The 27,022-nt window shown below is 41.1% G+C and overlaps 1 protein-coding gene across 3 annotated transcripts in view; it reads left to right on the top strand.

Moving 5' to 3' along the window:
• PTPN5 (protein tyrosine phosphatase non-receptor type 5) overlaps positions 1 to 27,022 on the top strand; it is a 78,326-nt gene that overhangs the window by 36,462 nt on the left and 14,842 nt on the right. For all 3 annotated transcript variants that reach the window (XM_069016915.1, XM_069016914.1, XM_069016913.1), the window contains exons 3-10: positions 7,992 to 8,173; positions 9,094 to 9,213; positions 11,028 to 11,111; positions 14,706 to 14,944; positions 17,626 to 17,815; positions 20,955 to 21,039; positions 23,399 to 23,478; positions 23,971 to 24,108. In XM_069016915.1, the coding sequence (XP_068873016.1) occupies positions 7,992 to 8,173; positions 9,094 to 9,213; positions 11,028 to 11,111; positions 14,706 to 14,944; positions 17,626 to 17,815; positions 20,955 to 21,039; positions 23,399 to 23,478; positions 23,971 to 24,108 (1,118 nt within the window). The remainder of the gene's footprint in view (positions 1 to 7,991; positions 8,174 to 9,093; positions 9,214 to 11,027; positions 11,112 to 14,705; positions 14,945 to 17,625; positions 17,816 to 20,954; positions 21,040 to 23,398; positions 23,479 to 23,970; positions 24,109 to 27,022) is intronic.

The following is a 27,022-nucleotide window of genomic DNA, read 5'->3' as shown; positions in this document are numbered from 1 at the left end:
GATTGTGAGTTTTGCTTTTCTCTTTCCCATGTTTCTTTTCCTCTGCAGTTATCATTTTTTTCCTGAACTACTACTTGAGCAACACCACAGTGAGCTACTCTGTGGGGTGGGGAGTGGAAGTTGATATAGAAAGGCATTTTAATGCTGTATCACTTCACCCTCTGAGACTGGATTTTGTCTTTGCATTTCGGATCTGTAGAGTGCAGGCACATTTGCAGAGATTTGTACTAGAGTCACTAAAAAGTAAGACTGAACATTAACTAAGAACAGATTCCTTCTCACAGGGAAAAACAGGCTTCTTTTTTGAATCATTAATTTGGTTTAATAAAACAAAATCCTTATTTAGCTCATAACAAGCCCTCAGTTTTTCTGCTAACAGTAGCTGTGGGTTAAACATTAGTCTGAAAATTAATCACAGTTGTCCTCGTATAGTCTGAAAGTTAGTTTCAAAAGCGGTTTTTCAGAAATTGATTTAATAAATTAGGAAACTTCTGGGCATTTTCTTTTTTCACGACTTATAAAATGTACCGTCCCAGAATTCTAATCACAGAAAAAATACTACTGTGGTAATTTCATTAAATGTTTATTTCCATGTGTACAGCCCATCCTAAGGGTAATCTGGACCCTCTGTAACCATGATAAACGTGTTTCCCACCATTGATAATAGAGTCCCTTTTCTGTACAAGAATTTAACAGGTAGTAGGAGATGACTCCTGTTAGGCTTGAGCTTTATGGAACCTGCAATAAAATGGCTAGGATTTCCTCTTCATCTTCTTTAATGATGAAAGTTGGAGCTGGTAGACATTTCCACTGCAGTAACTCAGCTGAAGATGCCCTTAGGAACTGGAATCTATCCAGATGATATTTTCACTTATCATTGTGGCACTTCCCTGTGGCAGCCAGACAATTACAACACAGTAGCTGTTGGACTGTTGAAAAAATCACAGCAACTTGAAGGCTCTTCTAAATCACAGCAACGAGCCTTGTCCGTAGCCTGAGATTCACAGAACTTATCAGCAAGCGCTTAACATCATTGACAGATTGGGAATCAGATGAGGTTTGCAACTTGTGTGATGGCCAGTCTCCTCTTGTTGAAGAAGAGGGGGAGGCAGCTTGTCTTGCAGTCTGATATTTCTCTTCTCCATCCCTCTCTAGCAGCTTGCAGGCTTGCTTTTATATGTGACCCCGCGGTATCATAATAATGGTCCTGGGTGAACACGAACGTTTTTTCTGCCTTCACCTCTCTTTCTCTCCTCCCACCCATCCCAGATGAAGTGGCAGGTGGACTGAGTGGGAGCAGTGTGAAATGAATGCAGAGAAAACATGTGACTCAGCAGTTCAGCAGGGAGCTGCTGAGTGGAAAGGCAACTATTCTCCTTGCGCACTCTGGCATCAGGTTGCTGTTCCCTCAGAGATGAGAAGAGGCCCTTTACGGATGGAGCTGTGCAGCCCCCCAGCACGGCAAAGGCACTGCGTATTCTTTTCAGCAGAACTTATTTCAAGTAAAGAGGAAAGTTTCTTCTTCAAGTTTGTTAGAAGTGTTGCCAGTGAAAGGGGCAAAGCATCAGCTAGAAGTACGTAGACCTCGGTTCTCTGCATGCCTTGCTCACAGATATTCTGCATGACTTTGCCCCTTCCTTTCTTTCTCTCTTGATGCGTCTGTCCCTTTTGCTAATCGGAGTTTGGCATAAGTGGCAGCCAGACTCCACCAGCTGAGCTTGGGAAGTGCAAGTCTACAGTACTTTTCCTGGTGAGTAGGTGACACCCCTTTTCCTCTCTGCACCATCAAAGAACTCCACAGAGAATGCTTGCCTTCCCCAGAAGGAGGTTGCTGGCTTTCCCCATGCTACATGCCACTCATGCACCAGTAAGTGCAAAGTTGGTATTTGTGGGTTATCCTCTGTCACACAAGGGTAAATTAACCTTCTTGTTCAGGATTAGGGAGGGACCATTGCAGAGTCTTCCTAAGGAGTTTTGTAGTGATGCAAAAAGTTGTGGTATTTTATTACCAATTCTGCTTGTCTTTCAGAATGGAGGACCGAAGTAGATTTTTCTCTATAGACTAATCAAGAGAATGGTAGACATTTTAAATCAGTGGCTGTACTTACTAAAATCTCGATTTTAAAGCTATAGTGTGCATCATTGTCACTGAACTTCCCCAACATGTGCACACAAAAAAACCAAGCATGAGGTGGTGTTCTCTTGAATCTCAGAGAGCCTGAAACAATGTCTCTGGAGAGCTGTGAGCAGCTGAATTGATGGGCATATCAACCCATGAATTGGAGTGAATGAAATACAGGTATTTCCAGTGTGATCTTCTTAGCAAAAATATTCAGCTTTCCTGAATAGAGTCCTTGAATGTTAGAAATTTCAGTTGTTCCCCACACAGCCTCTTGCCTGGCTCAGCTTGTTCTCGCAGACCGGGGTAGATAAACTTAGTGCAAACCAAGAGCATTAGAAGTTGTAAGCTGAAATTCATCTCAGATTAAGTAACATAGGAGACTGACACCCGTGTTGCTGGTGTGTAGGCTGAGTCTTGGTGAAGAATCTTCCATTCCTCCCTAATGTGTCAGAGAGGATAGTTCCAGTTTCTTGGACCTCTTACTTAAATTGGTGGTATGTCAGGCTAGTTTCTTTAAATTCTGTTACAGAGAGGAGTCTGACATCTGCAGTTGCAGTCTGCAGTCCTACAGAGGACCACAGGATGGATCTAACTGGCTTCCAGTTAGATACCAAAGTGATTTTAGGGTTGCTTTGGTGCCTTGCAGTGTTTAGTGGTAAATGTAGTGAGACCCATGGATCTGCCTGGCTTGTAGCTAGTGTTTGAATTAAGCTGTCTGATACTTTCTGAAGTAGCTCTCAATGTGGTTTTGCATTACAAATGCAAGATCTACCAACCACAAGCTCTTGGCACCTAAAACTTGGACTTTATCCAGAGTGGAATTGAAAGTACTGAGGCGATTACATAGCTGTAAATCCCCTCCATCTCCAGTCAGTCAGTAGTAGGTAGCTCTGGGGTGCATCCGGGGATGTTTTTCTCTGCAACTTTTAATCTGGATACTTTTGAGGCTTAGATGCTCTCCTCCTGAGCAGTGTTTTACTCAGCCATTTGGAAAACATTAATTTATTGAACTCTTTTAAACAGAGCAGGTCAGGGATCAAGCAAAGCAGCAGTTGTCATGATCAGAAAGGTCAAAAAAAATTAATAATGGAGGAGCTAGAGAGAGAGAGAGATGCATTCTTAGGGTAACAGCAAATAGCATCCTCAGTTTTCAGCACAGATCATTATATCTTTAGTGTAAATTTTCAACATAACTTATCAGATGAGTCAGGAGTGCAGACAGAACCAAGAAGAAACAGACTTTCCTTGGTGGTGAATTTTATCTGTCTGTAAACAGTAATGATGCAGCTCCTGTCATGTTTAGTACTTAATAAATTAGGTTGCTGTTCCTGAAGAAGTTTGGTAGAAGTTTCAGAGTCTGCAGAGTGAAGAACCTAAGTACACAAGTTACGTTTGCCACGCAAGTATGAGAGGTCCCCTTCCTCTTACCCCCTTCTTTCCATACCACTGCAGGGCAAAAGAAAGCTAAGTATTCCGTTTCCATCCTTGTCATGCTGCAGTGGCAACCAAAAAAGAGAATGTTTTCTTAGCCGATACCTTTCTCCTAAAGCTCCATTCTTTGGATGGACAGGCTTTTTACCCTCTAGCACAAGCTGCCTCTTGTTCATGTGCACTCTGAGGCAGCTCATTCAGCTTTGATGTGTCTTTCCAGCACCTGCGATCAGGATGTCTTATGATGTGTGTATTTAACAAGGTCTTGACCAGATCTGTGAACTACATTGCCAAGGGTTGTGTCCTGCGTGTACAGCTGAGGTGCACGTCAAAAGAAGCAGTGCACTTGAGACCTATCACAGTAGTGTGCTTTCATCTACTGTTCTTTCATCAGTAGCAGTTCTCCCTAGCAGTTAGATGGAAATTAGAGGCTGAGATTTCAGTAGGCAGTTGCATTTGGACATCTGAAGATGCAGAAGCCATAAATGGACTTATGACTCTGGTCTGAAATGCTGATAATCTTCATGGATGTGAGGTATTGCTGGCATGTTCATACTTTGTGATGCTTCCACGCTGTGGTCCATTCCTATAAATTCTCACCATACATGACCATCATGAAGATGTGGACAGGTTCAGAGAGCAATGTACCTCAATACACCTAAAACAATTAGGGGCAATGCAGCTGAGCTGCTGTGGTGTGTTGGCTGCTGCAGCTTGAGACTTGGCAGAACAGGTGAGGCCCCTTTTGCTCTCCTGTCTTGTGTGTCTGGAAGGTAGAATCCACCATTAATAAAATCTGTGTTTCCCAGTGAAGAGGCAGCACCGTCCAACCCAGAAGCATAATTCCCACAAGGACAGTAAGATGGATGTGCATAAATGTCTAATAACTGTATGAGCACTGTCTTTTCACTGCTGGGGTACATTTTCTTTCTGTTATAAAAACAATTTTGTTGAGGAATAAGTCTTTCTCTCAAAAATGAATTGTTAAATTAAGTCTGCCAATGGAGCTGTGCCAATTCCTTGAGCATTAGCACCCATGCACAAGAGAGGACACAAGTTCCTTCTAAAATGTTAACTTCATTAGGAAATATAGCCAGGATGTGAGGTTCTAAGGGGTTGTTTTTTGTTTTCCTCTGAAGGCTTTAAGCATGAATCAGTTGAGTTACAGAGCTGCTAATGCCTCACCCACAGCAGGATTTGATGGGATCGTGGCATGTTTGTTACTGTAAGGCTTTGTTGACTTGCTTATTATTGCTACAGTGCCTTTTAGCGTTTCAGCTAAGACTACTACTCTAAGCACTTGTTTTTCTGAGAGTTAGATAGGTGTTTTTTCTTTCTTGTGCCTGTTATGTACCCGCATATGAAGTCAGAAAAAAAAAGATATGGAGATGCAGGGAAATTTAAAATGGGCATTGTCAGTTACAGAAGCCAGCTTTTACCTTCTGAGTGAAGAAAGATGTTTCCCTATATATATTATTCCATAATATAATAATATGCAGTGCTGTGCTGTGTATTTTTGGCAGCTTGTTTTGGTGGCACTGCTTAAGGAAAGAATACAGGATGAATGGATCCCTGGCATGATCCAGAAAGTGCTTCTCCTTGAACAGCAAGGATGAGGTTAAGTTTATGGTGCTGTTTTGAAATTTCAACTTGCTTTCACAAGCCATATGGCTGCTACAGATGTCAGAGACCTTTTAATTCTTCTGCCAAAGAATTTTTTTTTCCTAGCAAGTGTAGTCTTGTTCCAAAGCAGAAGTACTCATGGAACTTGAATCCCCATCTCCATGATGCAGGAAATAAGGAGGCTATCACATGGATGCTACATTTCACTCAGTCAAATCACTAGCAGAGGAGAGGCTCAATTCACTCCTGGATGCAGCTCTCTCAGGACCTTCACATTCACCTTGACACGAGAAAGCTTCACTGACATCTCACTCATTACCTCATCTGCAACTGAAAGAATCCTGGGCCCATTAGGGCAAACAATACAGGAATATGGGATTGCAAGATGATGTGTGAGTGCTAATTGAAGTGTTGCATGAAGCTGGCATAGTTAAACCAATACAGAAGCCTAGGTGGGCATCATTATGTTTGAGTCTAATCTTTTGGGATCTGTAGGAGAAAAGTTTGAGTGGATTTTGGTTAATACTAGACCTTCTCTTTGTATATCCAAGACATGTATCTGTTCACTTTTATGTATGGATTCAGCCAGTTCCCCATTATTTTAGTTCTTGCACCTTTTGCCTTCTGTTGTGTTAGGGAAAATAACTCTTGATAACAGTGTCAATTCAGCAGAGCTGGGATCCTGGGCTCCTATGTCCACAGACCAGGTCGGTCTCTACCTTATGCAGTGAAAATAATTGAAAGTAAGAGTGGTCTATTGTCCTTCATATAGGGCAGTTGTAAGAAGGAGAATATGACCCCTACAATTGTACAGGTGTTATTAGACAACACTGGAATTCCAGGAATTGGACTTCTGGGCTGTGGAGAGGCACAGATCCCCATGGTTACAGACACAGGGCAGTGCCCTAACTTTGACATCTTTTTTCCAGAAGATGTAGTTAAGTGGCATTCACATCGTTGTATTATAGTCAGGGGTTTGTTTCCAACCAGAAATGACCTTGTAAAATCTCAGGCTGTTACAAGTACAAAACAAAGAAATGCTGTTTACCTGCTACATAAGGCAGCACCTTTGGTCAGTTAAAAAAAATCTGAAATATGAAATTTTATGACTTATAAAAACCAGTTGAAAGCTGAGCATGAAATCTGCATTCCTTGGCTCCTTGCATTTCTTGGTCTGGTTGTCTTCCCAATGTTGCTTTAGTTTTGCACTGTGTATATTTTATCTTGAGCTTTGGGGAGGAGTATGCAAGACAGGAAATCATCAGAACTTAGAAAAACAGTAAATATGTTCATTAATCATTCTTAGGGACACAGGTACATTATTTAATGCAGATAAAGGAAAAGTAGAACTTAAACTATGTTTAGTGAAAATGGAAGGTTAGAGACTTCAGGAGCAAACAATAATAAACTCTAAGAAAGTAGATATTTTTGAAGCTTTAGATCTCAGCCACAGGTACATGTCTCTCTGCAAGGATGACAAAAATAGTTTCTGACACGAAGATTCTGTCCCTGCTAAATTTCAAATTCCTGTTCCAAAACACAGAACATAAACATCCCACGAAAATAGCAGGGAAAAATTGGCAATCATTAACAAGTGTTTTCCTCTCAATTCTTGTTCAAATCTAGTGAGACATGAAGCAGTTTAAAAGCTTGAAAATTTTCAGCATTAAGGACTGAGAGGTAGACTTCCCATGATCTCTTGAGCTATATTCCAGAAACTTCCTGCTTTTCTTGGAAAAGTGCTGTTTTCAAGTGGTTGTGTTCTAGCATTAAAAAAACAGCATTAAAAGATGAATTCTTACTATGGCCAGACCCTCAGCTGATACACAGATATATTTCATTTGCCTAGTTAGAGCTGTGGCTAGTTAATGGGTGCTTATCTGACGTAGAGTTACTATTGTGAGACATGTAGAGAAATGTTTGTTGAGAGGAACATTTTATAGAAACCTTTCCTCAACAAACCATGGAAGGACCGATGATGTGGCCTTTCCCTGGGACACAAGAGGCTGGTTTAGGCTTACGGCTACAGTGTTGTACACAGGGCAGCCTTGGGGCATTCCTCATGTACAAAGATGTAAGTCAGTAGTACTTACATGAGTCTGATCTTCCACTCCTTTTCTCTTGTAAATGAATTTATATCTACACAGACTCTATTCAAAATACTGTTTCTGAGGGACAGGGACTAGCCACACCAGTGGTTATTTCCACTGAACAGAACAGCATTGCAACATTATTAAATAGCTCTTGAGCATGAATTCATCCAAGAAGTAGGTTATTGGAATAAAGTCTATTTTATTAGTGCCTTAGGACACTCAGCCAAAACCCAGAGCCCCTGAGCACTATTCAGGCACATAACATGAAACAGTCTCTACCTCAGAAATTTATAATCGGACTAGACAAAGCAGACAAATAAAAGAAATAGAAAAATTGAGACGGGAAGGGGCAAAATGGGTTCTCTGCCATCATGTAGCTGGGAAGTGTGTAGCTAGGCAATAGCACAGGTAGCTTCTTTTAAAAAGTAAAAATGAAAAAGTGCAGCAATGTAAATGAGAATTTGTTAACAACAAAGCCCAGAATCGGCACCTCCGGAAAGAAAGGGAAAATAATTTATCCGCCCACACTCACTTTTTTCTGACGAAGGCAGGTGAATAAAGCTGCACTAATAGAGTGTGACGCTCACAATCCTGAGCTGCGCTTGCTGAGGCGGAACTGAGAGGTAACCATCGTCTCCAGGAAAACAATAGCCCTGCAGCCCCCGCGGTGCCTGCGGGGTCACATCCCATTCATCCCCTGCACATGTCGTTTTCACGTGAAGGTTGTTCCCGTCCAGCTGTTATGGAGTCAGTGGATGAAGCTGAAGGACAACAAGGAGAGCTGAACAGGAAGGAGCAGTCCCTGAAAGCCTCCCAGAAAACGGCAGTGCTCGGTTGGCCTCCCCGGTGGAATGGATTAATACCTGGAGACAGCATGTATCTGTTTGTCCTCTCACAGATACTGGTAAGGCAGCTTGCCATAGCTTGGGGATGCTGGGACCCTTCTTTTAGGCTGCACTGGCTTGGGAGGTTTCCTCCTTATTCACTCTAGATATAGCAGTGGGCATAGGTGCAGTCCTCATTTCTGCAGCCACCTCTCACGGCTTTGCCTTGAGAGCAGTCCCTGCCTTTTGATGTCCCAGACTCCCATCCCATTTCCTGCCTCTCTGCAAATGCCTCCTTTGCTGAATGACCGATATCCCACCAAATCCATTTTCTGTGGCTGATGTGTATGGGGGTAAAGACCCATGTTGTTAACAAGTGGAGCAGGAGGTGTATCCTTTAAAGCTGTGGTGTGCCCTTCACAGTTGGGGATGAAGTTATACCTCTCTGTGAGCATGTTAAGTATAAAATCATTGCTCTTGTAGTTTATGCTGTGGCGTGTGCAGCCCCCTTAAGTGGTTCAAATGAAAAGTTTCCATGTGTGTATGTTGTGTATTTATAGTGATGCCTATGTGAAACATGGCTATTTGTGAGAGCTTTGAGAGAGGCCTTAAGAGTCTTTCAGTAACATCCTACATCCATGCAATTACTAGTTTGGATCTAAAAGTAATAATCCTGAAAGTTCAGAAGCCAGAGGAACATGTTGCTCTTTCAGTGTTGCTCAACTTGCTGTTTCTGGGCAGCCCTTTTGCTAGTGAGGGTCGGAGGGAGCCTGTGTAACTCAGTGATGCACATCTAGTTAATAGTGGCTGAGCTTGGAGCCTTCAGTCTTTTTATTCCTGTCAAGCTACAGCCTAGAAAATACCTGACTTCTTAAAGCAAAAGCGATAATCAACATGAAATCAGCGCTAACTAAATTAGTTAATTATGCAGTCTTGAAATGAAAATGAATGTGTGTATAATGAGATATGCTAATTACATCTTTTCTGATTGATTGCACAGCTTCTCTGCATGATGCTGTGGTACAGCACTTACGGGGCCATCCCAGCAGCTCAGAATGCCTTCGACCTGCTCTCTTACTTGCTTACCCCATTTAAACAGGTTTTTTCAGATCAAGGGGAGGTAAGTCCCTGTGCTGCTCTCTGGTTATGTAGCTGATGTCAGTAGCCTTCGGTGGCACTTCTAATATCTCTTCTGATTAAAAGTGTAGTATGCATGTATTTCATGCATTAGAGTGACTTTTGCACTGTGTATATGTCCTGAAATGGTAGAGGAGTGTTCTGAAAACAGATGAATATTTTATCTTTGAGATATTGGGCTAAATTTTTGGCTATGATGTCAGGTCAGCACAGCAGATTTTTCATTATGTGCAAATTATTGCAAATGAAACAAAGTAATAAGAAGTCATCTCATTAAGGTTTAGCCCACAGTAAGGGGAGAGCTGGAACTTCATTTCTTATGATGAATAGAAGCTTAAATTCTGGAAGAATAGATCAACCCGCATAAAAGGTGCTAATCACACCATAGTCTCAAAAATCTGTTTTTGTTGAGTGTTTAGAATATATCTGTGTGCAGTAAATGTATTTCAAGTGTACTAGCTGCACAGATTCAGTTATATTTACAGAGCTACCCCAGTAAAATTGCTTAGCTTCTCACCATGACATGATGACATGTATACCAGAATGATTCATCTGATAAATTACTGGTAATTATACCCAGTGCAGATTTTTCTAGTGTGGACAGAACCTTAATTAAGTGGTGAACAGCTACTTTCAAAAATCAGATGAAATATATTTGCTATCAGGATGCTTAGATCCATTGTACATAATCTTTGAGGCAGAGGCTTTGCAGTGCTAATAGAAAATCTGATTCAGTGCCTCTTGTGATTGAAGTACAGTGGAGTCTGTTTTCTCATATCAGTGTTTATGAGCTGCATGTCACCTGCTCTTTTGGGGTTTCTTGAAAGAAGCACTTTTTCTTTGCCCTTTTGCAGTTGGCTTTATTATGCACAGAGCTCTTCACAGACTATTGCCGGTGTCTCATTTGCAGTGGCTCAATCATTAACAAATTGTTGTTCCTTACAGAAAACCACTGATTTGTATAATTTTGACTTACAATAATTGTCCTTCACAGAGGAAACTGATTCCTAGAATGCACCACAAGAACACCCCAAGTATGACTCTGTGCAGATGTTCATGCATATGTTTGAGGACTGTTTATTATAGCACTATTTATTGTGCAAATTTACACTTGAAAACAGTATAGGCAAATAAATCTTCTGATGTTAAAATAAGCAAATGGAAGCTCTTAACTCCAAATTTCTCATTAGCTGTACTAGCAGGAGAAAAACAGAGTAAAATTCCTTGCTCACTGAAGCCCATTAGAATTGAATTTTGTACCTACTACTGAGAACAGGCTGAGCTATAAGACATCAGAATTAATTCCACTGCCAGTGGTGTGAATTAACCTGATGGTGTTTCACTGAATGCATAGAAAACACAGAAAACTCCTCTGTGGCTGGATTCTATTTAAGGATCCCCAAACCCAGGAACAGTACTAAATTTTGTTTAAAGCCATTTGCCACAGTATAAAATCACGCTGACTGTAGCAATGAAGCATTGATCCAGTCTGCAAAATTGAATTGTGGATTCAGATCTCAGCTTTGGCAAAGCGTGAGGGTAGGAAGCAGAATTCCTGTTTGCCTTAGCAGTGAAATCTGGGATTTAGAGCTTCTGAGATGCTGGGGCTTAGAGGTGGTTTCACTTTCAGTCTTCTCCAAAGCCTGGCTTTCTTTTTGTGGTGATGGCAGCTTTTCCACAGGTGAGTATGATATCAGTAAATCTTCATGGGAAATAATGCACATTTTGCCAAGAGCATGCATGCAGACACTGTACTGTGCCCCTAAATGAATCATGGTCTATTCTGCTGTCTCACAGAGCCTGACTACAGTTGGGAGTGTTGTGGTATCATACATCCTGCTGTCTTTGGCTTCTCTAGGACTGCTATTTGTAGGATCTCTGGTAAGTTATGATACAGCACAAGCTATGTTCACGCCCTTTTTCAGTGAATTTTTAGAAGATGTCTAATTCATCCAAAGGTGTTGGTGTTATGCCCAAGTTGATTGTAAAGCACTGTTTTTGGAGCTGTTTCTATATAATTATCTCCTTGCTTTATGTGGAGGAATCAACCTTACTCAATTTCTTGATGAATTTGGGATTGCACTGATGGTTTTTATTCTTTCCATCCACAGGTGGGCAGACTGTTTGTACTGAAGTAGGAGGGATGTGGTCCATTAACAGGACCATCATCCATTGATGTCAGTGGCAGACGGAGCTGTTCCAGAGTGCCAGTGTACTTCTGAATTTGAAGTCCTGTTAGATGTAGGCCAAGGCCCCAGCAGAACAAGCTTAAGTGGCATGACTACAATTAATCTAGTTAGCTGTCAGCTGTTGGGGAGCAGCAGTGTATTGTGTTTCTCCATTGGTTGTGTAACTGGCACAAAGTTGTGTGGTAGATGGGAGAGCTATGGAGAACTCTTTCTTGTCAGGGAGCTCTAATTGGATGTGGCTTCTCAAACCCCTCTATGCTGTTCCCTTAGAGTGGGAATGCAGCTACTGAACATGCAGGCAGAGCATCACCTCCTGTGCTTACAGAGGTGCACCCCAGGTAGCTCAGGAAGTTGGAGTTGTGCTACACACATGCTGTTTGAGTGATGCAAAGTATAATGAAGTACATCCTAGAATCATGGGACAGTAGGTGGGAAGAGATTGCTAATCGAACATCCTGCTTGGAGCAGCAGGGCTGTTGCCAACACTCAGTATGGTCAGCCATGAATTTTTCCATACAGGTTTTTAGAACCTTCAGGGATGGAGATGTATAATCTCTGTGTGTGCCTGTGCCACAGCTGCATGGCACTTTTGGGGAATAGTCTTTTCCAAGTGTCTTCTCCAAACTTCACAAACATAAATGTCCGAGTTGAATTTCTGCAGGCTCTTGTGGCCATTGTCCCTTGTGGTATCAGCTGACACTACCAAGAAGTGTCTGGCTGCATCCCTGGAGCTACCCTTGCGTTAGTTGCAGGCCACTGTTAGATCACTCCAGCCTCCTCTTTGACAGGTTGAACAAGCCCGATTCCCCACCTTTTTCCTGTACTCTAGACCCCTGACCTCCTTTGCAACCCTCTACTGGGACCACTTCAGTTTTTCCATATCTGTCCTAAACTGGAGGAACCAAATTTGTTTACGATATTCAAGGTACAGCTCCATCAGTGCAAAGGAGAGGGGAATACATCCTTTGATTTGCTGGCCACACTCCCTGCTGGGAAGTAATGCCATATTATATGCCATGGTTAAGTTCACTCAGAGGCAGCACAGTGGCAAAATCTTCTGTTTAATGTGTCAGGAAAAATGTACTTTCTAAAAACCATTCACAAGGCAAAGTAATTATAGTTAATGCCTCCATTATTGTGATCATTGATGTAGCCAAGAAAGTTAGCCAGGTTTATGCAATTTTCTGCTTTTTTGATGCTGCTGTACCTTATCCAGATTAATTTTGTCCTCAAAAATAAACTTCTGGTAATTCTGTAATAGCAAATGCTAAAGGAAAAAAAAAAAAAAAAAGCCATCTAAGAATTTTCCAGGCAATCTTGCTGCAAAACATTCTGGGCTGAAAATCTGAATAGCAGGGGTGTGATTTTTTTTTGCATATTCAACTATTTCTCAGTGGATGAAAACATTCTTAGCAGAGAAGGTAAAATTACATGAAAGCTCTCTGTGGCCAAAAATTCTGATCTCTATTTGGACGGCTTTGCACGTGAACTCCTTACAAGTGAACATGAATACCAGTGCAGATTAAGGTAGACTTTGCACATTTTTGTGTTGGTTAAAACTTGTGTATAGAAAAACGTTTTCTAACAGTTTCCATGTAGACAAGCTTGCACTGGTTTCTATTCCTGTGGTCTGTGCTAAGAGTTTTCTAGCTGCAGTAGAGGCACAAATGTCACTCTGTGTCACCCTGCTCTCTGGATAAGTGGCTGGGCAGCAGAGTATAAGAAGTGTCCTGTGAGTTCTGACCAATCTTGCCCAGTATGTTCTCTTTAACATGGACATTAGGAAGGAGAGACTGTTCAGAGACAGGACATGAGCCTTGTCCCTCCTGCCTCCTCAGATGTCTGAGGTTGTGCTGCTTTGCAGTTTGCTAAAATCTGCTTTTATCAGTATTTGCAGAAGGTGGTATAACATAGTCATTGGCAGAACATTGAAAATGGTGATTGAACCAGGCAGAGTTTCTACAGTCCCAGCCTGGTGGACAACAGATTGTTGCATGAAGACAGTTTTCTTTATCTTCCCCTTTGTCTCAGCTGTGTGATCTATCTCCCCCTCTCCCCTTAAAATGGGTTTTAAGCCATGTGCTACCTAGAAGAGACCTTGAAGGGATCTTTTCCTTTGAGGAGTGCCTTTGTGACCAAACTGTTCTTTCCCAATGTTGAAATTGACACTGTCCTGCCTGACCTCCTAATGTGCTTTAGTAGCCTAGGAAGAGAAATTTGAACTTTTAAAGTGACACTTTTCTAAATTCAACTGGGCATTTTAAAGCCATGTAAGAAGAGGACAGAAGAGGCTTTTACTGTGGAAAATAAGACCTGTTCTTAGTCTCAAAGGGATGCATGACAGTGCAGTATAGTTTGTATGGCATTAGCCTGAGTGATACTGTTCCTAGTTCTATGGTAGATGGATGAAGTTGGCCTAAGATTCCAGATCCTGAAATTCAGAGATGGGCTTGGAATTTTAAACTGTTTTTAACTGAAGTCTGTGTGGAGGATTTGTACTCTACTGATGTGATTTCCAAATCATCTAGTCTACCACAGCATCTGTGCAAACTGATACAAAAAGAAATTTTTTATATTCATGCAATTTCAAACCTTTCATTAATTTGTAATATAAACTTTGATATTGCATTTGTGTCCTATAACTTTCCAGGATTCATTATTTAATGTTTATACCATATTTAAATCAGATAATTAGATTATAGCACAGTCTTTGCCCCTGGCCAGGAACTGATATGGGCATTCTGAGCCTCAGGATCAGGTACATCAAAATTTAGGCCTCTTTAAAAAATGATGGGTTTATACATAAATTCAGGGTACAGTGCCAGGTTATTAAAGCTGTTTAGCTCAATTATTTGTACTCAAGACAGCTATATGTAAATTTCAGATGGAAAGCCATTAAATCAGGAGAGGTATGATTTGTAGAATACAATAGCAGACTTATTTTGTAAACAAGCCTGGGAAGGATAAGAAACTGAACAAAAGGACAGTGGTATCACATTGGCTTGCATATGATGGTCACAAGCACATTCCACTTCTGCTGTATCCCTGAGTTAAGCCTGGCCAGCTCTGTGGAAACCTCTGTGGCTGAAAGCAGGTTTGAATGGGTAGATGTGAATCCTTGTAACGAGCACCACAAAGCTGCTCCTGCATGGAACATTCCTGTTCTCTTCAGTACTCTCCAATTCTAATGCAGAGGCCTGGGATGCTGTCCTAAAGGCCCATGCCCTAGGCTGTATGGAAGGCCTGGCTACAAGCAGAAACTTTTTTAAATGTTTGTTTCCTCCAGTTTTGGCATCTACTCAGAACCCAACCAGACCCTCCCTTTCCGCTGCAAGAGGACAGACGCCAATCTGTGAGCCGGCAGCCTTCCTTCACGTACTCAGAGTGGACAGAGGATAAAAATGAGGATGACTTCCTAGATTTGGATCCCGTACCAGAGACTCCAGTCTTTGACTGCGTAATGGACATTAAAGCAGAGACAGACCCAGCTACTCTGACGGTTAAATCCGTGGGCTTGCAAGAAAGGTAGGGTAGATGTGACTAATAGGGAAAAGTCTGCTCCCAGATTTGGTGGGTTTAGGAGTTCTGTGCCTAGTAGGAAGTTTCATTGCCTTTGTGTATGTCACTTTAAAATGTGGATTTAAAGTCAAGCATCTGCTTTATTTCCCGTCCTGTTTTCAGTCCAGTCATAAATGCAAGTGTGTTAGCTAAACAACACACAGTTCCTAGACAGCTGTCAACAAGTGCTCTTCTAAAGCATCGTTTCTTTCCACTGAATACATCTATTTGTGTTGTATCAGTCTCTCACCATTCATCAAGACAGCAACTGCATAGCATGAAATTCCCCTATAGGGCAGTGAAAGCTTTTACTTCTGAAAGAGGTGGGTCTTGTTGGTTTGGTTTTTTTCCCTGTCACTCATGCTGGAGGCATAGTCTTTTCTCCAAAAGCAAACTGTAGAAAAAGTGGTAGTCTTCAGTATTTTATTATATATAAAAGAGTTAATTCAGAAGTAAATGATTTTGATTCAGATGAGCCCAGTAGTGAAATTTTGGGGTGAGCTGGTGTTCACTGCTTGAACCATAAGGGCAACTTGAAAAGAGGAGTTTCTCAGGCAAGTCAGGAGCATCTCAGAGAGATTCACAGCTGGGAAAGGGCAGTTTCAAGATGAAAAGAAAATCTTTTTCTGTTTTATGTCCTTTCAGTTGTCTTACGGAAATAGAAAAATGGTCTTGATAGAACTTCTGTGAAGAAATTGTGCAAAAGCAATGATGTTATGAATAAGAATGAAATTACTGAAGGGCCCAGCATAGCAAAGTACCAGCTTTCTTTATTTCTCAGTTTTCAAGCTTAATTGGAGTGTTAACCGTAGTTAATTCTCATCTCTAAAGCTTAAAACAAGAGACAGAACTTAGATTTTAAGAATACGATGCTGACTTTCCAAAGCACCTCAGGACACAGTAAAAAGGAGTGTTACAGAAGCGGCTTTCAATTTGCACTCTGTGAGCTTAGAATGTTTTTTCTCACTTAATGGTTAACATTTTCCTAAAATCTTACACCTTTTATTGTTTTATTCTACCTTTATATGAGATCACAGTAACCTCTGGGGCTTGTCCCTGAAGCTGCTGCTACTAGAGAGTTCTGTTGGTTTTTCTTTATAGGCAAGACGGGGCTTGAAATACGTGAGTCATTTGTGTTCTTCACTATCCCTGATTTCATTCCATTTCTGTCACTTTGAAGATGTGACATTTCTCCTCAGATGACTGCTAGCCTACACGAAAGATACTCACTGTATCAAGAGAATTGGGGAGTATCACTTGGGGAATAATCAATTGGTTAAAGTAATGAATTACGACGAAAAACCTGTCAAATAACTAGAAGTGGAAGAATGAAAGCAATTGCTTGAAGTTCTCAAACTAGATACAAAGTGTACACTTAAGATATAAACTAGTTTTCAACATACACGTGTCCTTGAGAAGACAGACATCATTTCAGGTTTGAGCTGTGCCCTGACAAACTTCGATTACATTACACATTGGTCACTTTTCCTTTGTTTGGTGTTGTGTTAAATTACCCACCTATGCCTCTTTGGCATCCATTCTGGTTCTCTGTCTTACTTCCCTCTCATTCTTTAGCCACCTGTGCAATTAAAAGGGTGGTCAGCAGCTAAATTCAAACACCACTGAATGTTGCTGAAGAAGAAATAATCTCATTTCCTCATGCTGAAGAACTATTTATGTAGGTAGCCTCTTCCACCTTGAAAGAACCAAAGGCAATCATTGTCAAATGCATCTGTTTTGGGGGAGAAATGTGGTAGCTGCTTAACAGCACAAAGGAGGGTAAGGTTGAGATCCTTTGAAAGGTGTCACTAAAGATTCCATGCCTGCCACTAGTGGCATTTCCCCATGGCTGTAAACCATAGCAGGAGGCTGGCTGCAAATTCTTCTGGACAAACTCCTGAGTCCAGGAAGGGGCTGTGATCCAAGTAATGACTTCTGTCCCCTCTCTGAGCTGGCTGTGCCTGCGTCCTTACAGGGTTTTTAATAGCTCCTACACAAACCTTCTAACTAGATTTTTCAAGCTGAGATTCATCAAAAATAGGTTTACTGGGTGGATGTATAGAACCTTCACCTAGTAATCATCATATTGTGTAGCTTTATTATTATGTTAAAGATATTTAAATATAGATTCGCTGATGGCTTTTGAATCTTACTTTTGTCTATCATGTGTGAGATTAACAGAAGCTCAGAAATGCTCTAAAACTTTATTCAATAATAGGCATTTTGATTTCTTTGTTTTATTGTGTGGCTAACTTAGAGTAAAGCCACTAAAAATTCTACACTAAAGAGAATCTCTGCTTTTAATGTAACTGTTAAAACGTTGGGACCTTCATTTTACATTTTTCATGATGTACAATTGTGGAAAGAACATTTTTAAGGTAGAGAAACGATTCACTGCAGTGGTTGGCTTTTCTTGTTAGTAACGTTGAACTGGTAGTTTATCCCAAGATCTTACTCTGGGGATGTTTCGGTGTACAAAATAATCTTCTGGTCTTGTCTACTACTCAAGAAGCATCACCCATTTTCTTACAGATACTGACCAGAATATCCCCATAGAACCAGCTGGGTGGCTTTCTGAAGTTGTTCATTTGTCATTGCTGACAGTGATGGGTCTGTTGTAAGCAAACTTTGGCCACTCTGTTTTGCAGGAGAGGTTCAAATGTTTCACTCACACTGGATATGTGCACCCCAGGCTGTTCTGAGCAAGGCTTTGGCTATGTCATGTCCCCACGGGAACAGTCAGCTCGAGAATACCTCCAGACAGCATCAAACATCCTTACTGAGGAGGAGCTGCACAAGAAGGCACTGGATCCTTTCATACTCCAGGCAGAGTTCTTTGTGAGTGTCTGACCTCTCTCTTCTAGGAGCATCAATAAAAATGGGATGTTGTCTCTCCATAGAAGACCTTGGTATTATTTTCTGCTGGTCTAAAAGTAGTACATGCAAACTCCACTTCTGTCAGTGAAGCATTTAATGCAATTCCCAAATTTGTCATCCCTTGCTGACATATATTACATTTTTAACAAAAAAAAAATTAAAAAAAATCACTAGTGTATAGAAGAAAAGCCAGATTTGCTATAGGCATAACTTCTTGAAATGTGTCTGGAGCTGCCCTAGGGATGAAATTAGTGCTAATCCACCCTCTTTGCTGTTGAATGCTTAATGTGGAACTACTTTCCAAATCTAAATGTTCTCAGGTTACCTGAAACACAGTGTGGCTCTGTCATTCAGCAGGAGCTATAGAAAGTATGTATTACTGGGGGGAGTGGGGGGGGGGGTGGTTTCCTGCACGAAAATAGTTTACTAGTTGAAAGCTTCTCTGTCAGTTGCTTTTAGAATTCTGAAAATGTTTCCTTGGCTCACTGTATCTACTAATACTTTGGCAAAAAGATTCTTTGCCTTATTTTGGAAAAATATACTTACACAGCTGAAGCAAGCAGTCGCAAATCTGATTTCTAAGTAGTTTAGGATAAAGGTCAGATACATTTTAGAGTAGTGAGTACCCTAGCTTTTTAAATCTTTGCATGTTATTTAGTTTCTTCCCTAATTGGTTGAGTTCCATGTGATAGGTATTGTCATGTTTGTCATGTTTATCATACCTGACCAAAGAAAAAATAGTATGCAAAATGCTGCAGTGGCTGCATTATGTGTATTAGTCAGGGCTGTAGATTCCTGCTCAAGATGGGAGGTAACCAAGGCTCAGACTTCGCATGCTGAGGTGTTTCAGGGCATGTGATCAAGAGCTACTGAAGTTAATACTGCCATGTCAAATATTCTCTTAAGCATGAAATCTCAGCAGAGCCAGGAGGAAGATTATGTTTTGCAGCATTACAGCCCTTTCAGCCTGTCCTCTTCATGACCTCTAAGTGTCTGAAAGGGAAAGACTAACACTCTGATTATCACTCGCTGTCCTCCCTCCTTGTGCAGTTTCAGGAGTTTTTTCACTTTACAAGAAGAGGGGGATAGTCTGGGCCTCTGTTTTAAATCAGAACACGAGGTATCTGTGGTCCTTAATTCACTTAGTGCAGTACAAGTTGAAGGAAAGCAGCTTTTGTGTAGGCAAAGCCCTGATTCTTTAAAGCATCTCTTGCTCTTTTAGGGAGGGAATGTTCACTTGGTGTCTGAACTGACTGCTAAACTAGTCCACACACAGTTTAATCAGTCTCTGAGCTACACTGTAGCTTTCAAGCAAAGATAATAATGTTTGAAGTAGGAAAAAAATATTCTTCATTTCTGTGAGAGATTTTGAATTAGGTGTCGTGGTGTTCATAGAACAGCCAAGGCATCCCAAGCTATTTTCATTTTTTAATGAAACCTGAAAGAGCACAAAACTCTGTGAAATCTGTAATTAAAAATTGTAAACTAGTTCTTTTTTTATGAAACAATTACCACCAGCTAGCTCTTCATGCTGTATTTTCACTCTGTCTAACCTACTTGGTTTTCAAAGTCTGGATCCCAGATGAAGTAAGTAGCTGTTTCATTTTGGAAGAAAAGTCAGAGTGGACTAAAATCCTAAATTTAGGGCTAAATCCTGAAATTCTTACTAGATTTAGAGTTTTTACTCAGACAGTAGTCCAAGAATTGGTTAGCATGGTGAATGACTCAAGACCCAAAAACAGCCCGTGGAGCTTGGCTCAAGAAGAGTTTGGCTTGACTAAATACCAAGGAACAATTGAGAAAAATATGAAGATTTTGTTCCTATGCAGTTCTCCAAATTGATAGGAAATTACTTCAACAAAATGTCTGTGTCCTTATTTGCCTCAGTAAAGCCAACAGTATGCTCAGTGCTTTGTAAGAGGTAGAGTGGAGATAGCCTTCTAAGGTTCCAGAACTGACCTCAAGTTGTTCCAGGGCAGGTTTAGATTGGATATTAGGAAAAAATTATTCTCTGAAAGGGTGAAGGACTGGAACAGGCTGCCCAAGGAAGTGGTGGAATCACCATCCCTGCAAGTGTTCATAAACATGTGGATGTGGCACTTAGGGACATGGCTTAGCGGTGAATGTGGAGGTTCTAGGTGAAAGGTTGGACTCAATGACCTTAGAGGTTATTTTCAGCCTTAATGATTTTATGTTTCTACAGTCCATAGCTCTGCTTATCTGAACTTTTTCTCAGAGTGAATCTTGTCTTGCTCAAGCTTGTTACCAGTCAGTCCTGTAGTGGTCTCTCAAATCCAGTGTGCAGCAGCTGGGATGACCAGCTCTGCCTGCCAGTTCCCGTGAGCCTTATCTCTGCTGAGCCTGGTGAACACATCCCTTCTCTTCGCCTGCCCACTGACTCCAACTGGCAGAAGGTTCCTGTTTGTTCCTGCCTGGCGTTGGCTGCTTCTTGCAGGGGATGAGCAGTGGAGAACAGGAGGCCCCTCCATCTTTGTGTGTTCTGCGCATCAGTGATGAGGAGAGCAGGCAATCCCTGAATTCCCCTTTGCTTTCCTTTTCCATGGAGTTTGACAGCACGATGAGCAAAGCAGTGATGCTCCCCCACCTCCATGGAGTTAGGTCAGCACACCAGCCTGTCATAATGTGTGTCATACTTTGTCGCTGGTGCAAATTATTAACTTCCACCCTCAGAGAGGAAGCGATGTGAGTCAGAAAGGATGGTGCTGAGGTCCATCCTCTTGGAGCAGTGTCTTGCGTTCCACCTCTTGCATTGCTCTGTGCCTACACTTGCAATTCAGTTCTAATAATATTAGGAGTGAACATGTCATGCGTGTTACTCAATGAATTAGTCACTAGGAGCTTTTTCACATGAAGGATTGCAGAAAAGAAAGCCAGTGACAGTAAAAGGAAGCATCAATCATACTTTGGTGGTAAGTTGCTAGAAGTACTGTACAATATGTCCCAGCTGACTTCATCACTTTGCCTCCCTCGCAGGGAGGACATAATGGGCTTGGGGTTTTTATACCTCCTGTGAATCTAATAATACTACCTACTGTCTCTTATGTTTTCGTGGGTTTTCTGTTTTTCTTTTTTTTAATAGGAAATTCCAATGAACTTTGTTGATCCAAAGGAATATGATATTCCAGGCTTAGTGCGTAAGAATCGCTACAAAACAATTCTCCCAAGTAAGTTTCTGCTTTTTAAGTTGCTGAGGCAGGGTGGTTTATTCCACATGCTGGAGGGCTTTGCATTTTCCTTTCCAGAGTGCATGAAGTGTACTGCCACCACGATGTATTGTCCAAAAGCCATGTTTATGGAGCAGCAACATGGCTTCAAAGCATAAATCAAATTTCCAAAGAGATACAGAGCATGAAGAACTAAAATGCTGCTGATCCTCAGGGAAGCGTAGGTTTTTTAGTTATTAGAATTGCATCATTTGGTGCTGCTTAAAAGTTGTACCCAAGAACTTGTGTGTTTATTCAGATGTTACTTAGCGATTTCTTTGATTAAATTTCTTTTGAAAGACCAAATTCTAGCAATGTTATTTTCCTGACTGATGTTTTTTCAAATGCAGACTGACAATATTAGGAACTGGCCTGATGCCATTTAGATGACACAGAAAAGTATTATTCTTTTCTATTACACTAGATTTATTTGTAGGCAGGAGTAGGAGTTTTGAGAAACATTTCGGTACAAATTTTTACTAGTGCCATCATTTTTCCCTCTCTCATACTTTAAGATACTTTGAAAAGTGATATGATTGGATGTCATACCTCTTTTTTTTTTTTTCTTTTTTTTTTTTTTTTCTCTTTAAGCTGCTGTTGGAAGATGGTACCACCATCCACAGTAGTCTTTTGCAAAATCCAAAACATTCAATGTCAGGTTGGCAAATATAAGTGCAGTGAGGTCAGAACTGTCCTCAGCTATATCTAACAGTCAATGAATCTGGATTGGAAATGGTTTCAAAAGAGAACTTTTTAATGTCTTAGAACTGCAGCCCAATGTGTGCAACTCTTTGGGAGACTTTGTACTCTACCTCAGACCAGAAGTGTAAAAGCATTTAACCACCTTTCACTATTGCTGTGCTAATGGCTGAAGTGTTTTGTTCAAGTATTAATTCACTGGTTTTGCTGGAATGGGAAGATTGTAAAAGTGGATATTGATTTCAGATGCTGAAGGTGCTAGATCTCTAAGTGATCTGTATATTCTGAATTTGGTGTCTCCTCATCTCAGCCATATGAGTATATGCTAGCACCCACTGTTGTCACTTTGACCTCTTCATCTCAGATAACTGATTTCTACCCAACCATCTCTCTAAAGGTTAACAACCTTATTCTGGCCTTATTATGATTGTAGTATTTTTTCTGAATGAACTTTTAGCAACTTTAGTCCCTGGCTGTGGCCACAGGATGGCTTGATATTGCTGAGGAAAGGTGAGGGCTGAGTGTTCACTCTTATCCCACTGCCTCCATCTCACTGGGCTTGGTGCTAGTAGTAAAGAGGGGTAGCAAGGAGACCTAAACATTTGCTTTATGCTTCAAAGGCAAGGATCCCAGTAAACATGAATCTGTCTGAGGGCAGCATTTCATGCTGAGTCTGTGTTTGTAGCACTGTAAAAATTACTGTGTGCTTAGTCCTTAATATGATACTGGGTAAAGCACAATTTTTGCATAGATTTTATTTTATTCTGCTTTCTAAGCCAGCTGAATTTTTTAATCAAAAATGCACCTGTGGTTTGTTTTTAATATTATCTTGGTGATATACACTGTTGCTGTTTGCTGAGGCCTCTGTCAGGACGGTATTTCTTGTCAATGGTAACAAACTGGGTAGCACTGGTCAAAGTGGATGAACGTGGGCCTGTGTCAGTTCCCATTAAAATCAGTGAAACAGCCATTGACTTCAGTGGGAATTGGACTGAACTTCTTAAGTGGAATAATGTTTTCTTTTGTCATCTTACTAGAACAAGAATAATGCTTCATAAACAGCCTCAATGAAGGAGACTCAAGTACTGAAGTGACTTAAAATGCAAGAGACTGTTAATATTCTTTAATTTCTCTATAACCATTGTAATTGGTAATAGCACATCTTGGAGTTCAGTTCATTGCAAGATGAAACACGGAAAGAGTTGTCATCTGGCTTGCCTGGGTGCAAGAAATGCATGTCTGTGTTTTGAGAGAAAAGCTGTTCGCTGTCATTTCACAAAAAATATTCTAATGTCTTTGAAGCCAGAATGAGTCTGTTGACCTAACAGATTGAGAAATAATTTCCTGGAGCAGAAAAGTGTTTTTCCAGAGTCATGCTGAGACACTGACTCTGCAACAGGACCAATTAAGTCAGGCTTCAGAGAGTGGGTGAAACTGTCAGAAGGCTGCAAATTAGCCCAACCATCCTTTCCCTTTTTAACATGGGGGCTTTCTAAGGCCACTCACATCTGCTGTGATGGCCACAAATGCATGTAAAATGTCTCACTGTACAAAATAGTTTCATGTGTCTCTTTCCTCTGAGCAACTGATAAACTATTCCTTATCTCCTTACACCTTTCAGATCCTCACAGCAGAGTGTGCCTTACCTCAGCTGATCAGGACGACCCCCTCAGCTCTTACATCAATGCTAACTACATCAGGGTAAGAGCTCCGTAGCCCAGTGTGTCTGCCCGGCCTCTATCAGCCTGTTAATGTAAACAGAATTGCAACATACACTGGCTTTTAAAGGCATCCTAGCTGATCTGATTGCTCTTCTCTCCTGCTTACATTAGCTGAAACCCAAATCTCAAAGTGCACCTGTACAGATTCAGACCAGACAGAAACATACTTCTGCAGTTCTTGATGCAAATTCCTTGTCAGCTGGCCTAACCAAGGCAGTGGATAATCAGCCTGAATAAGGCTCATGACCTAGCCAGAGTCACCTCAAGGCTGTTGGACACTCTTTGCTGGAATTACGTGAGTCCGTACTGTGCCTTCGCTCCATGTACACGTGTGCAGGAGAGAGATAGAGAGGAGAGCTGGTGCCATGGAGTCAGCATTTCAACCAGGATAGCTCTCCGTTTTAAAGGGTGAACCTTCAAGGTTGTGGTGGACATCCCTGTTAAAACTGATCTCTTGTTGTTTTGTTGGCAGGGCTATGGAGGACAGGAAAAGGTATATATTGCTACTCAGGGACCGATAGTTAACACTGTCACTGACTTCTGGAGAATGGTGTGGCAGGAGCGCTCTCCCATCATTGTCATGATTACCAATATAGAAGAAATGAATGAGGTAATGCTGTTACATCCAGTCTGTATTTTTATCTGTACTCCAGCAGATATTTTCAGCACAGACACTAAGCCAGCAAACAGAGGTTAGTTCAGTGGCCTGTGCAGTCAGAGCCAGCATTAAATTCTTCAGGCTCAGAGAAGATGTGGGCCTTTCTTTCAATTCAGTTTACTGCAAGTCCTGTTTTGCTGTCTGATTCTCCTACTGTTGGTTTTGCCATTTTCCTCTCCCAGCTGACCTGAAACCTCTCCTAACCCAGCTCTATTTGCAGGCAACCTTGGAAGTTCTCTCTAAAGGAATCAAAAGCAATAGTACCCTTTAATTGCTAAGGTTGAACATCTTTAATCAGTAGAGTTGTTGCTGCCTTATCTGGCATTTATTATGATTTGATGTCTTTATGCACATTTTGTTGAGGAAGTACTTGATTTCTGTATGATAATCAACAACTAGAACTGACTTGGATATTGAGGACCTTTCTCTGAATGTGTCTAGGGAATGCGTATGAGATACTGAAATTAAGATGCTGAAATTTTATATTGGCCACCTACTTCCAGAAATTAAACTGTAGTGATGTTTGTGCTAATCTACCTAAAGTGAATCTACCTAAAGTGAATTCTTTTTTTTTTCTTTTTTTTTTTTTTTTCAGTTTATAATACTGCAGCCCTCCAGCTGTTTAATTACTTACCTGCTGAAATCTTTCCCCCATAGCAGAGTTGCAAGAACTTTGTGCCTGGGCTTCAGCTCACAGACAGGTAGCTGAGCTCACATGTGCCTTTAATGGCAGTGTAGGATGTGAGAAAGTGGTCTGGTCATGTGTTGGACTCTGCATCCTCCCTCACCACTAGCAGCAAGGTTGAGTGGAGATATCCAAAGTTTAAGCTGCATCAGCAGTGTATGTCAGGCTTGTCCTTGAGAACGGATTAGTAATTTAGGTGAGAGATTTTGCTTTGGAGAAGAAGCTTTAGATGCTTAGAAACCAAAGAATATGAGCATACATCCAGCATATAGACAGAGTTATAATGGCTTATCTGCTAGCTGGAAGCTTAGTGCCCATAATCATACATGTGCACAAACCTTTAGCTTTTCATAGTTATAAAGTAGATTAATTTAACTTTGAACTTCATTGAAAAGACGACATGAACAAGACTGACACAGAATTATCACACTTTGCAAGTTAAAAATGGTCAGTTATTACAGCTGGCTCATTGGACATGTCCTGTCAAGGCATTGCGGATGCACAGCAGAGTATGTTGCTGATCTAAATGCTTTGTTTTCACTAATGTTTTAAACTTGCATCTGCCTGTATCTGAGCAGCAGCATTGAAGCAATAACTTGCTCATTAATCAAAGTTGCTGGTTTCTGGCACATACAACATTAAAATGTCATGACACAGTCAGTGCCCCAGAATCTTTTGAGGACTTTGAGGTTTAAAGAAGATGCAGAGGAAATGCTGGTCCTGAATGACATATCTGGTGATATGTTCTTCCACTATAGTTTTCATAGCAAGATTGTGTAACAGGAGTGCAAAATAACCTTTATGTCTGAATTGCCTCTTGCCCGCACTGACCAAGTGTTTCACCCCTCTTGTCAGTCTTGGGAAGCAGTGCACTGCAGTGCTGATGCACTATAGAACTGCAGCTTGCTACAGCCTGTATATCACAAGAGCTGCTGAGTCTTTTCTGATACATTTTGTGTCAAAAATTTAATGGTGTCAGGAATCTCAGCCATAAATACAGGGTCCTTTCATGTAAATGTCTTCTATGGTCACGCCGTTTACCTGCAACACATATATTAATATATAAGTAACAGGACTCAAAGTACATAGATTCAAACCCAAAAGTTAGTAAGAGAGGCTTTGTGTCTCTCCTCAGTGCAATGACTTCACTGATGTGAGTATTAAAAGCTCTGCACCTCAGCCCTCTGTCACTTCTAATCTGAACTGACTGACAGCCCACAGAAATGAGTGGGCAATCTTACTCTACTCCTTTAAGCAGAGCAATGTCTGTGCTATTGATAGCTGGTAGCACTCTCGACAATTTTTGCAGTGGATTCTGCAGTTTATGAGTAGAGGTAGAAAAAACACAATCTGCATAAAAAACTTTACAGAGACATGGTGGGCCACACTCCCAGTGGGTTATTAACTGATGTACTGTGCAGATGGAACAACACTGATTCTCCCACACAAAAATTTTCACTCAGTAACTTTGCAAGGTGCTTTTCTGTTGTTAGTCTTTCTCCTCAAGTGGAAATACGTTTGGTGGGGGAGAGCAAAATGATTCAACTTGTTTCCTTCAAGACTGTGTACAGCTGTGTAAAAGAGGAATCTTACAAGCATCATCTTTCCTGAGGTTTGTTGAACAGCAGATACCTACTCCCCTGTGATAATGAAATAGCTTCTTGCATTATCACAAGGGAGCATTTTCCTCAGACTCTGCCTCATTCGCGTCATTCCTTGCCCATGAACTAATTTGTGCACCATCTTGAAATGCCTGTCTCTGCCTTTGCATATTGATTAGTTTAGAGAAACTGCATACAAAAACACAGTCTTTTTTAGCCCTCCTTCAGTGGCCTAGTTCAGTGGCCTGTGCAGTCAGAGCCAGCATTAAATTCTTCAGGCTCAGAGAAGATGTGGGCCTTTCTTTCAATTCAGTTTACTGCAAGTCCTGTTTTGCTGTCTGATTCTCCTACTGTTGGTTTTGCCATTTTCCTCTCCCAGCTGACCTGAAACCTCTCCTAACCCAGCTCTATTTGCAGGCAACCTTGGAGTTCTCTCTAAAGGAATCAAAAGCAATAGTACCCCTTAATTGCTAAGGTTGAACATCTTTAATCAGTAGAGTTGTTGCTGCCTTATCTGGCATTTATTATGATTTGATGTCTTTATGCACATTTTGTTGAGGAAGTACCTGATTTCTGTATG

This window comes from Aphelocoma coerulescens, chromosome 5 (assembly GCF_041296385.1).
Source record: "Aphelocoma coerulescens isolate FSJ_1873_10779 chromosome 5, UR_Acoe_1.0, whole genome shotgun sequence".
Taxonomy (NCBI): domain Eukaryota; kingdom Metazoa; phylum Chordata; class Aves; order Passeriformes; family Corvidae; genus Aphelocoma; species Aphelocoma coerulescens.
The sequence above is the reverse complement of the archived record's forward strand: the minus strand, read 5'-3'. Positions and strand labels throughout refer to the sequence as shown.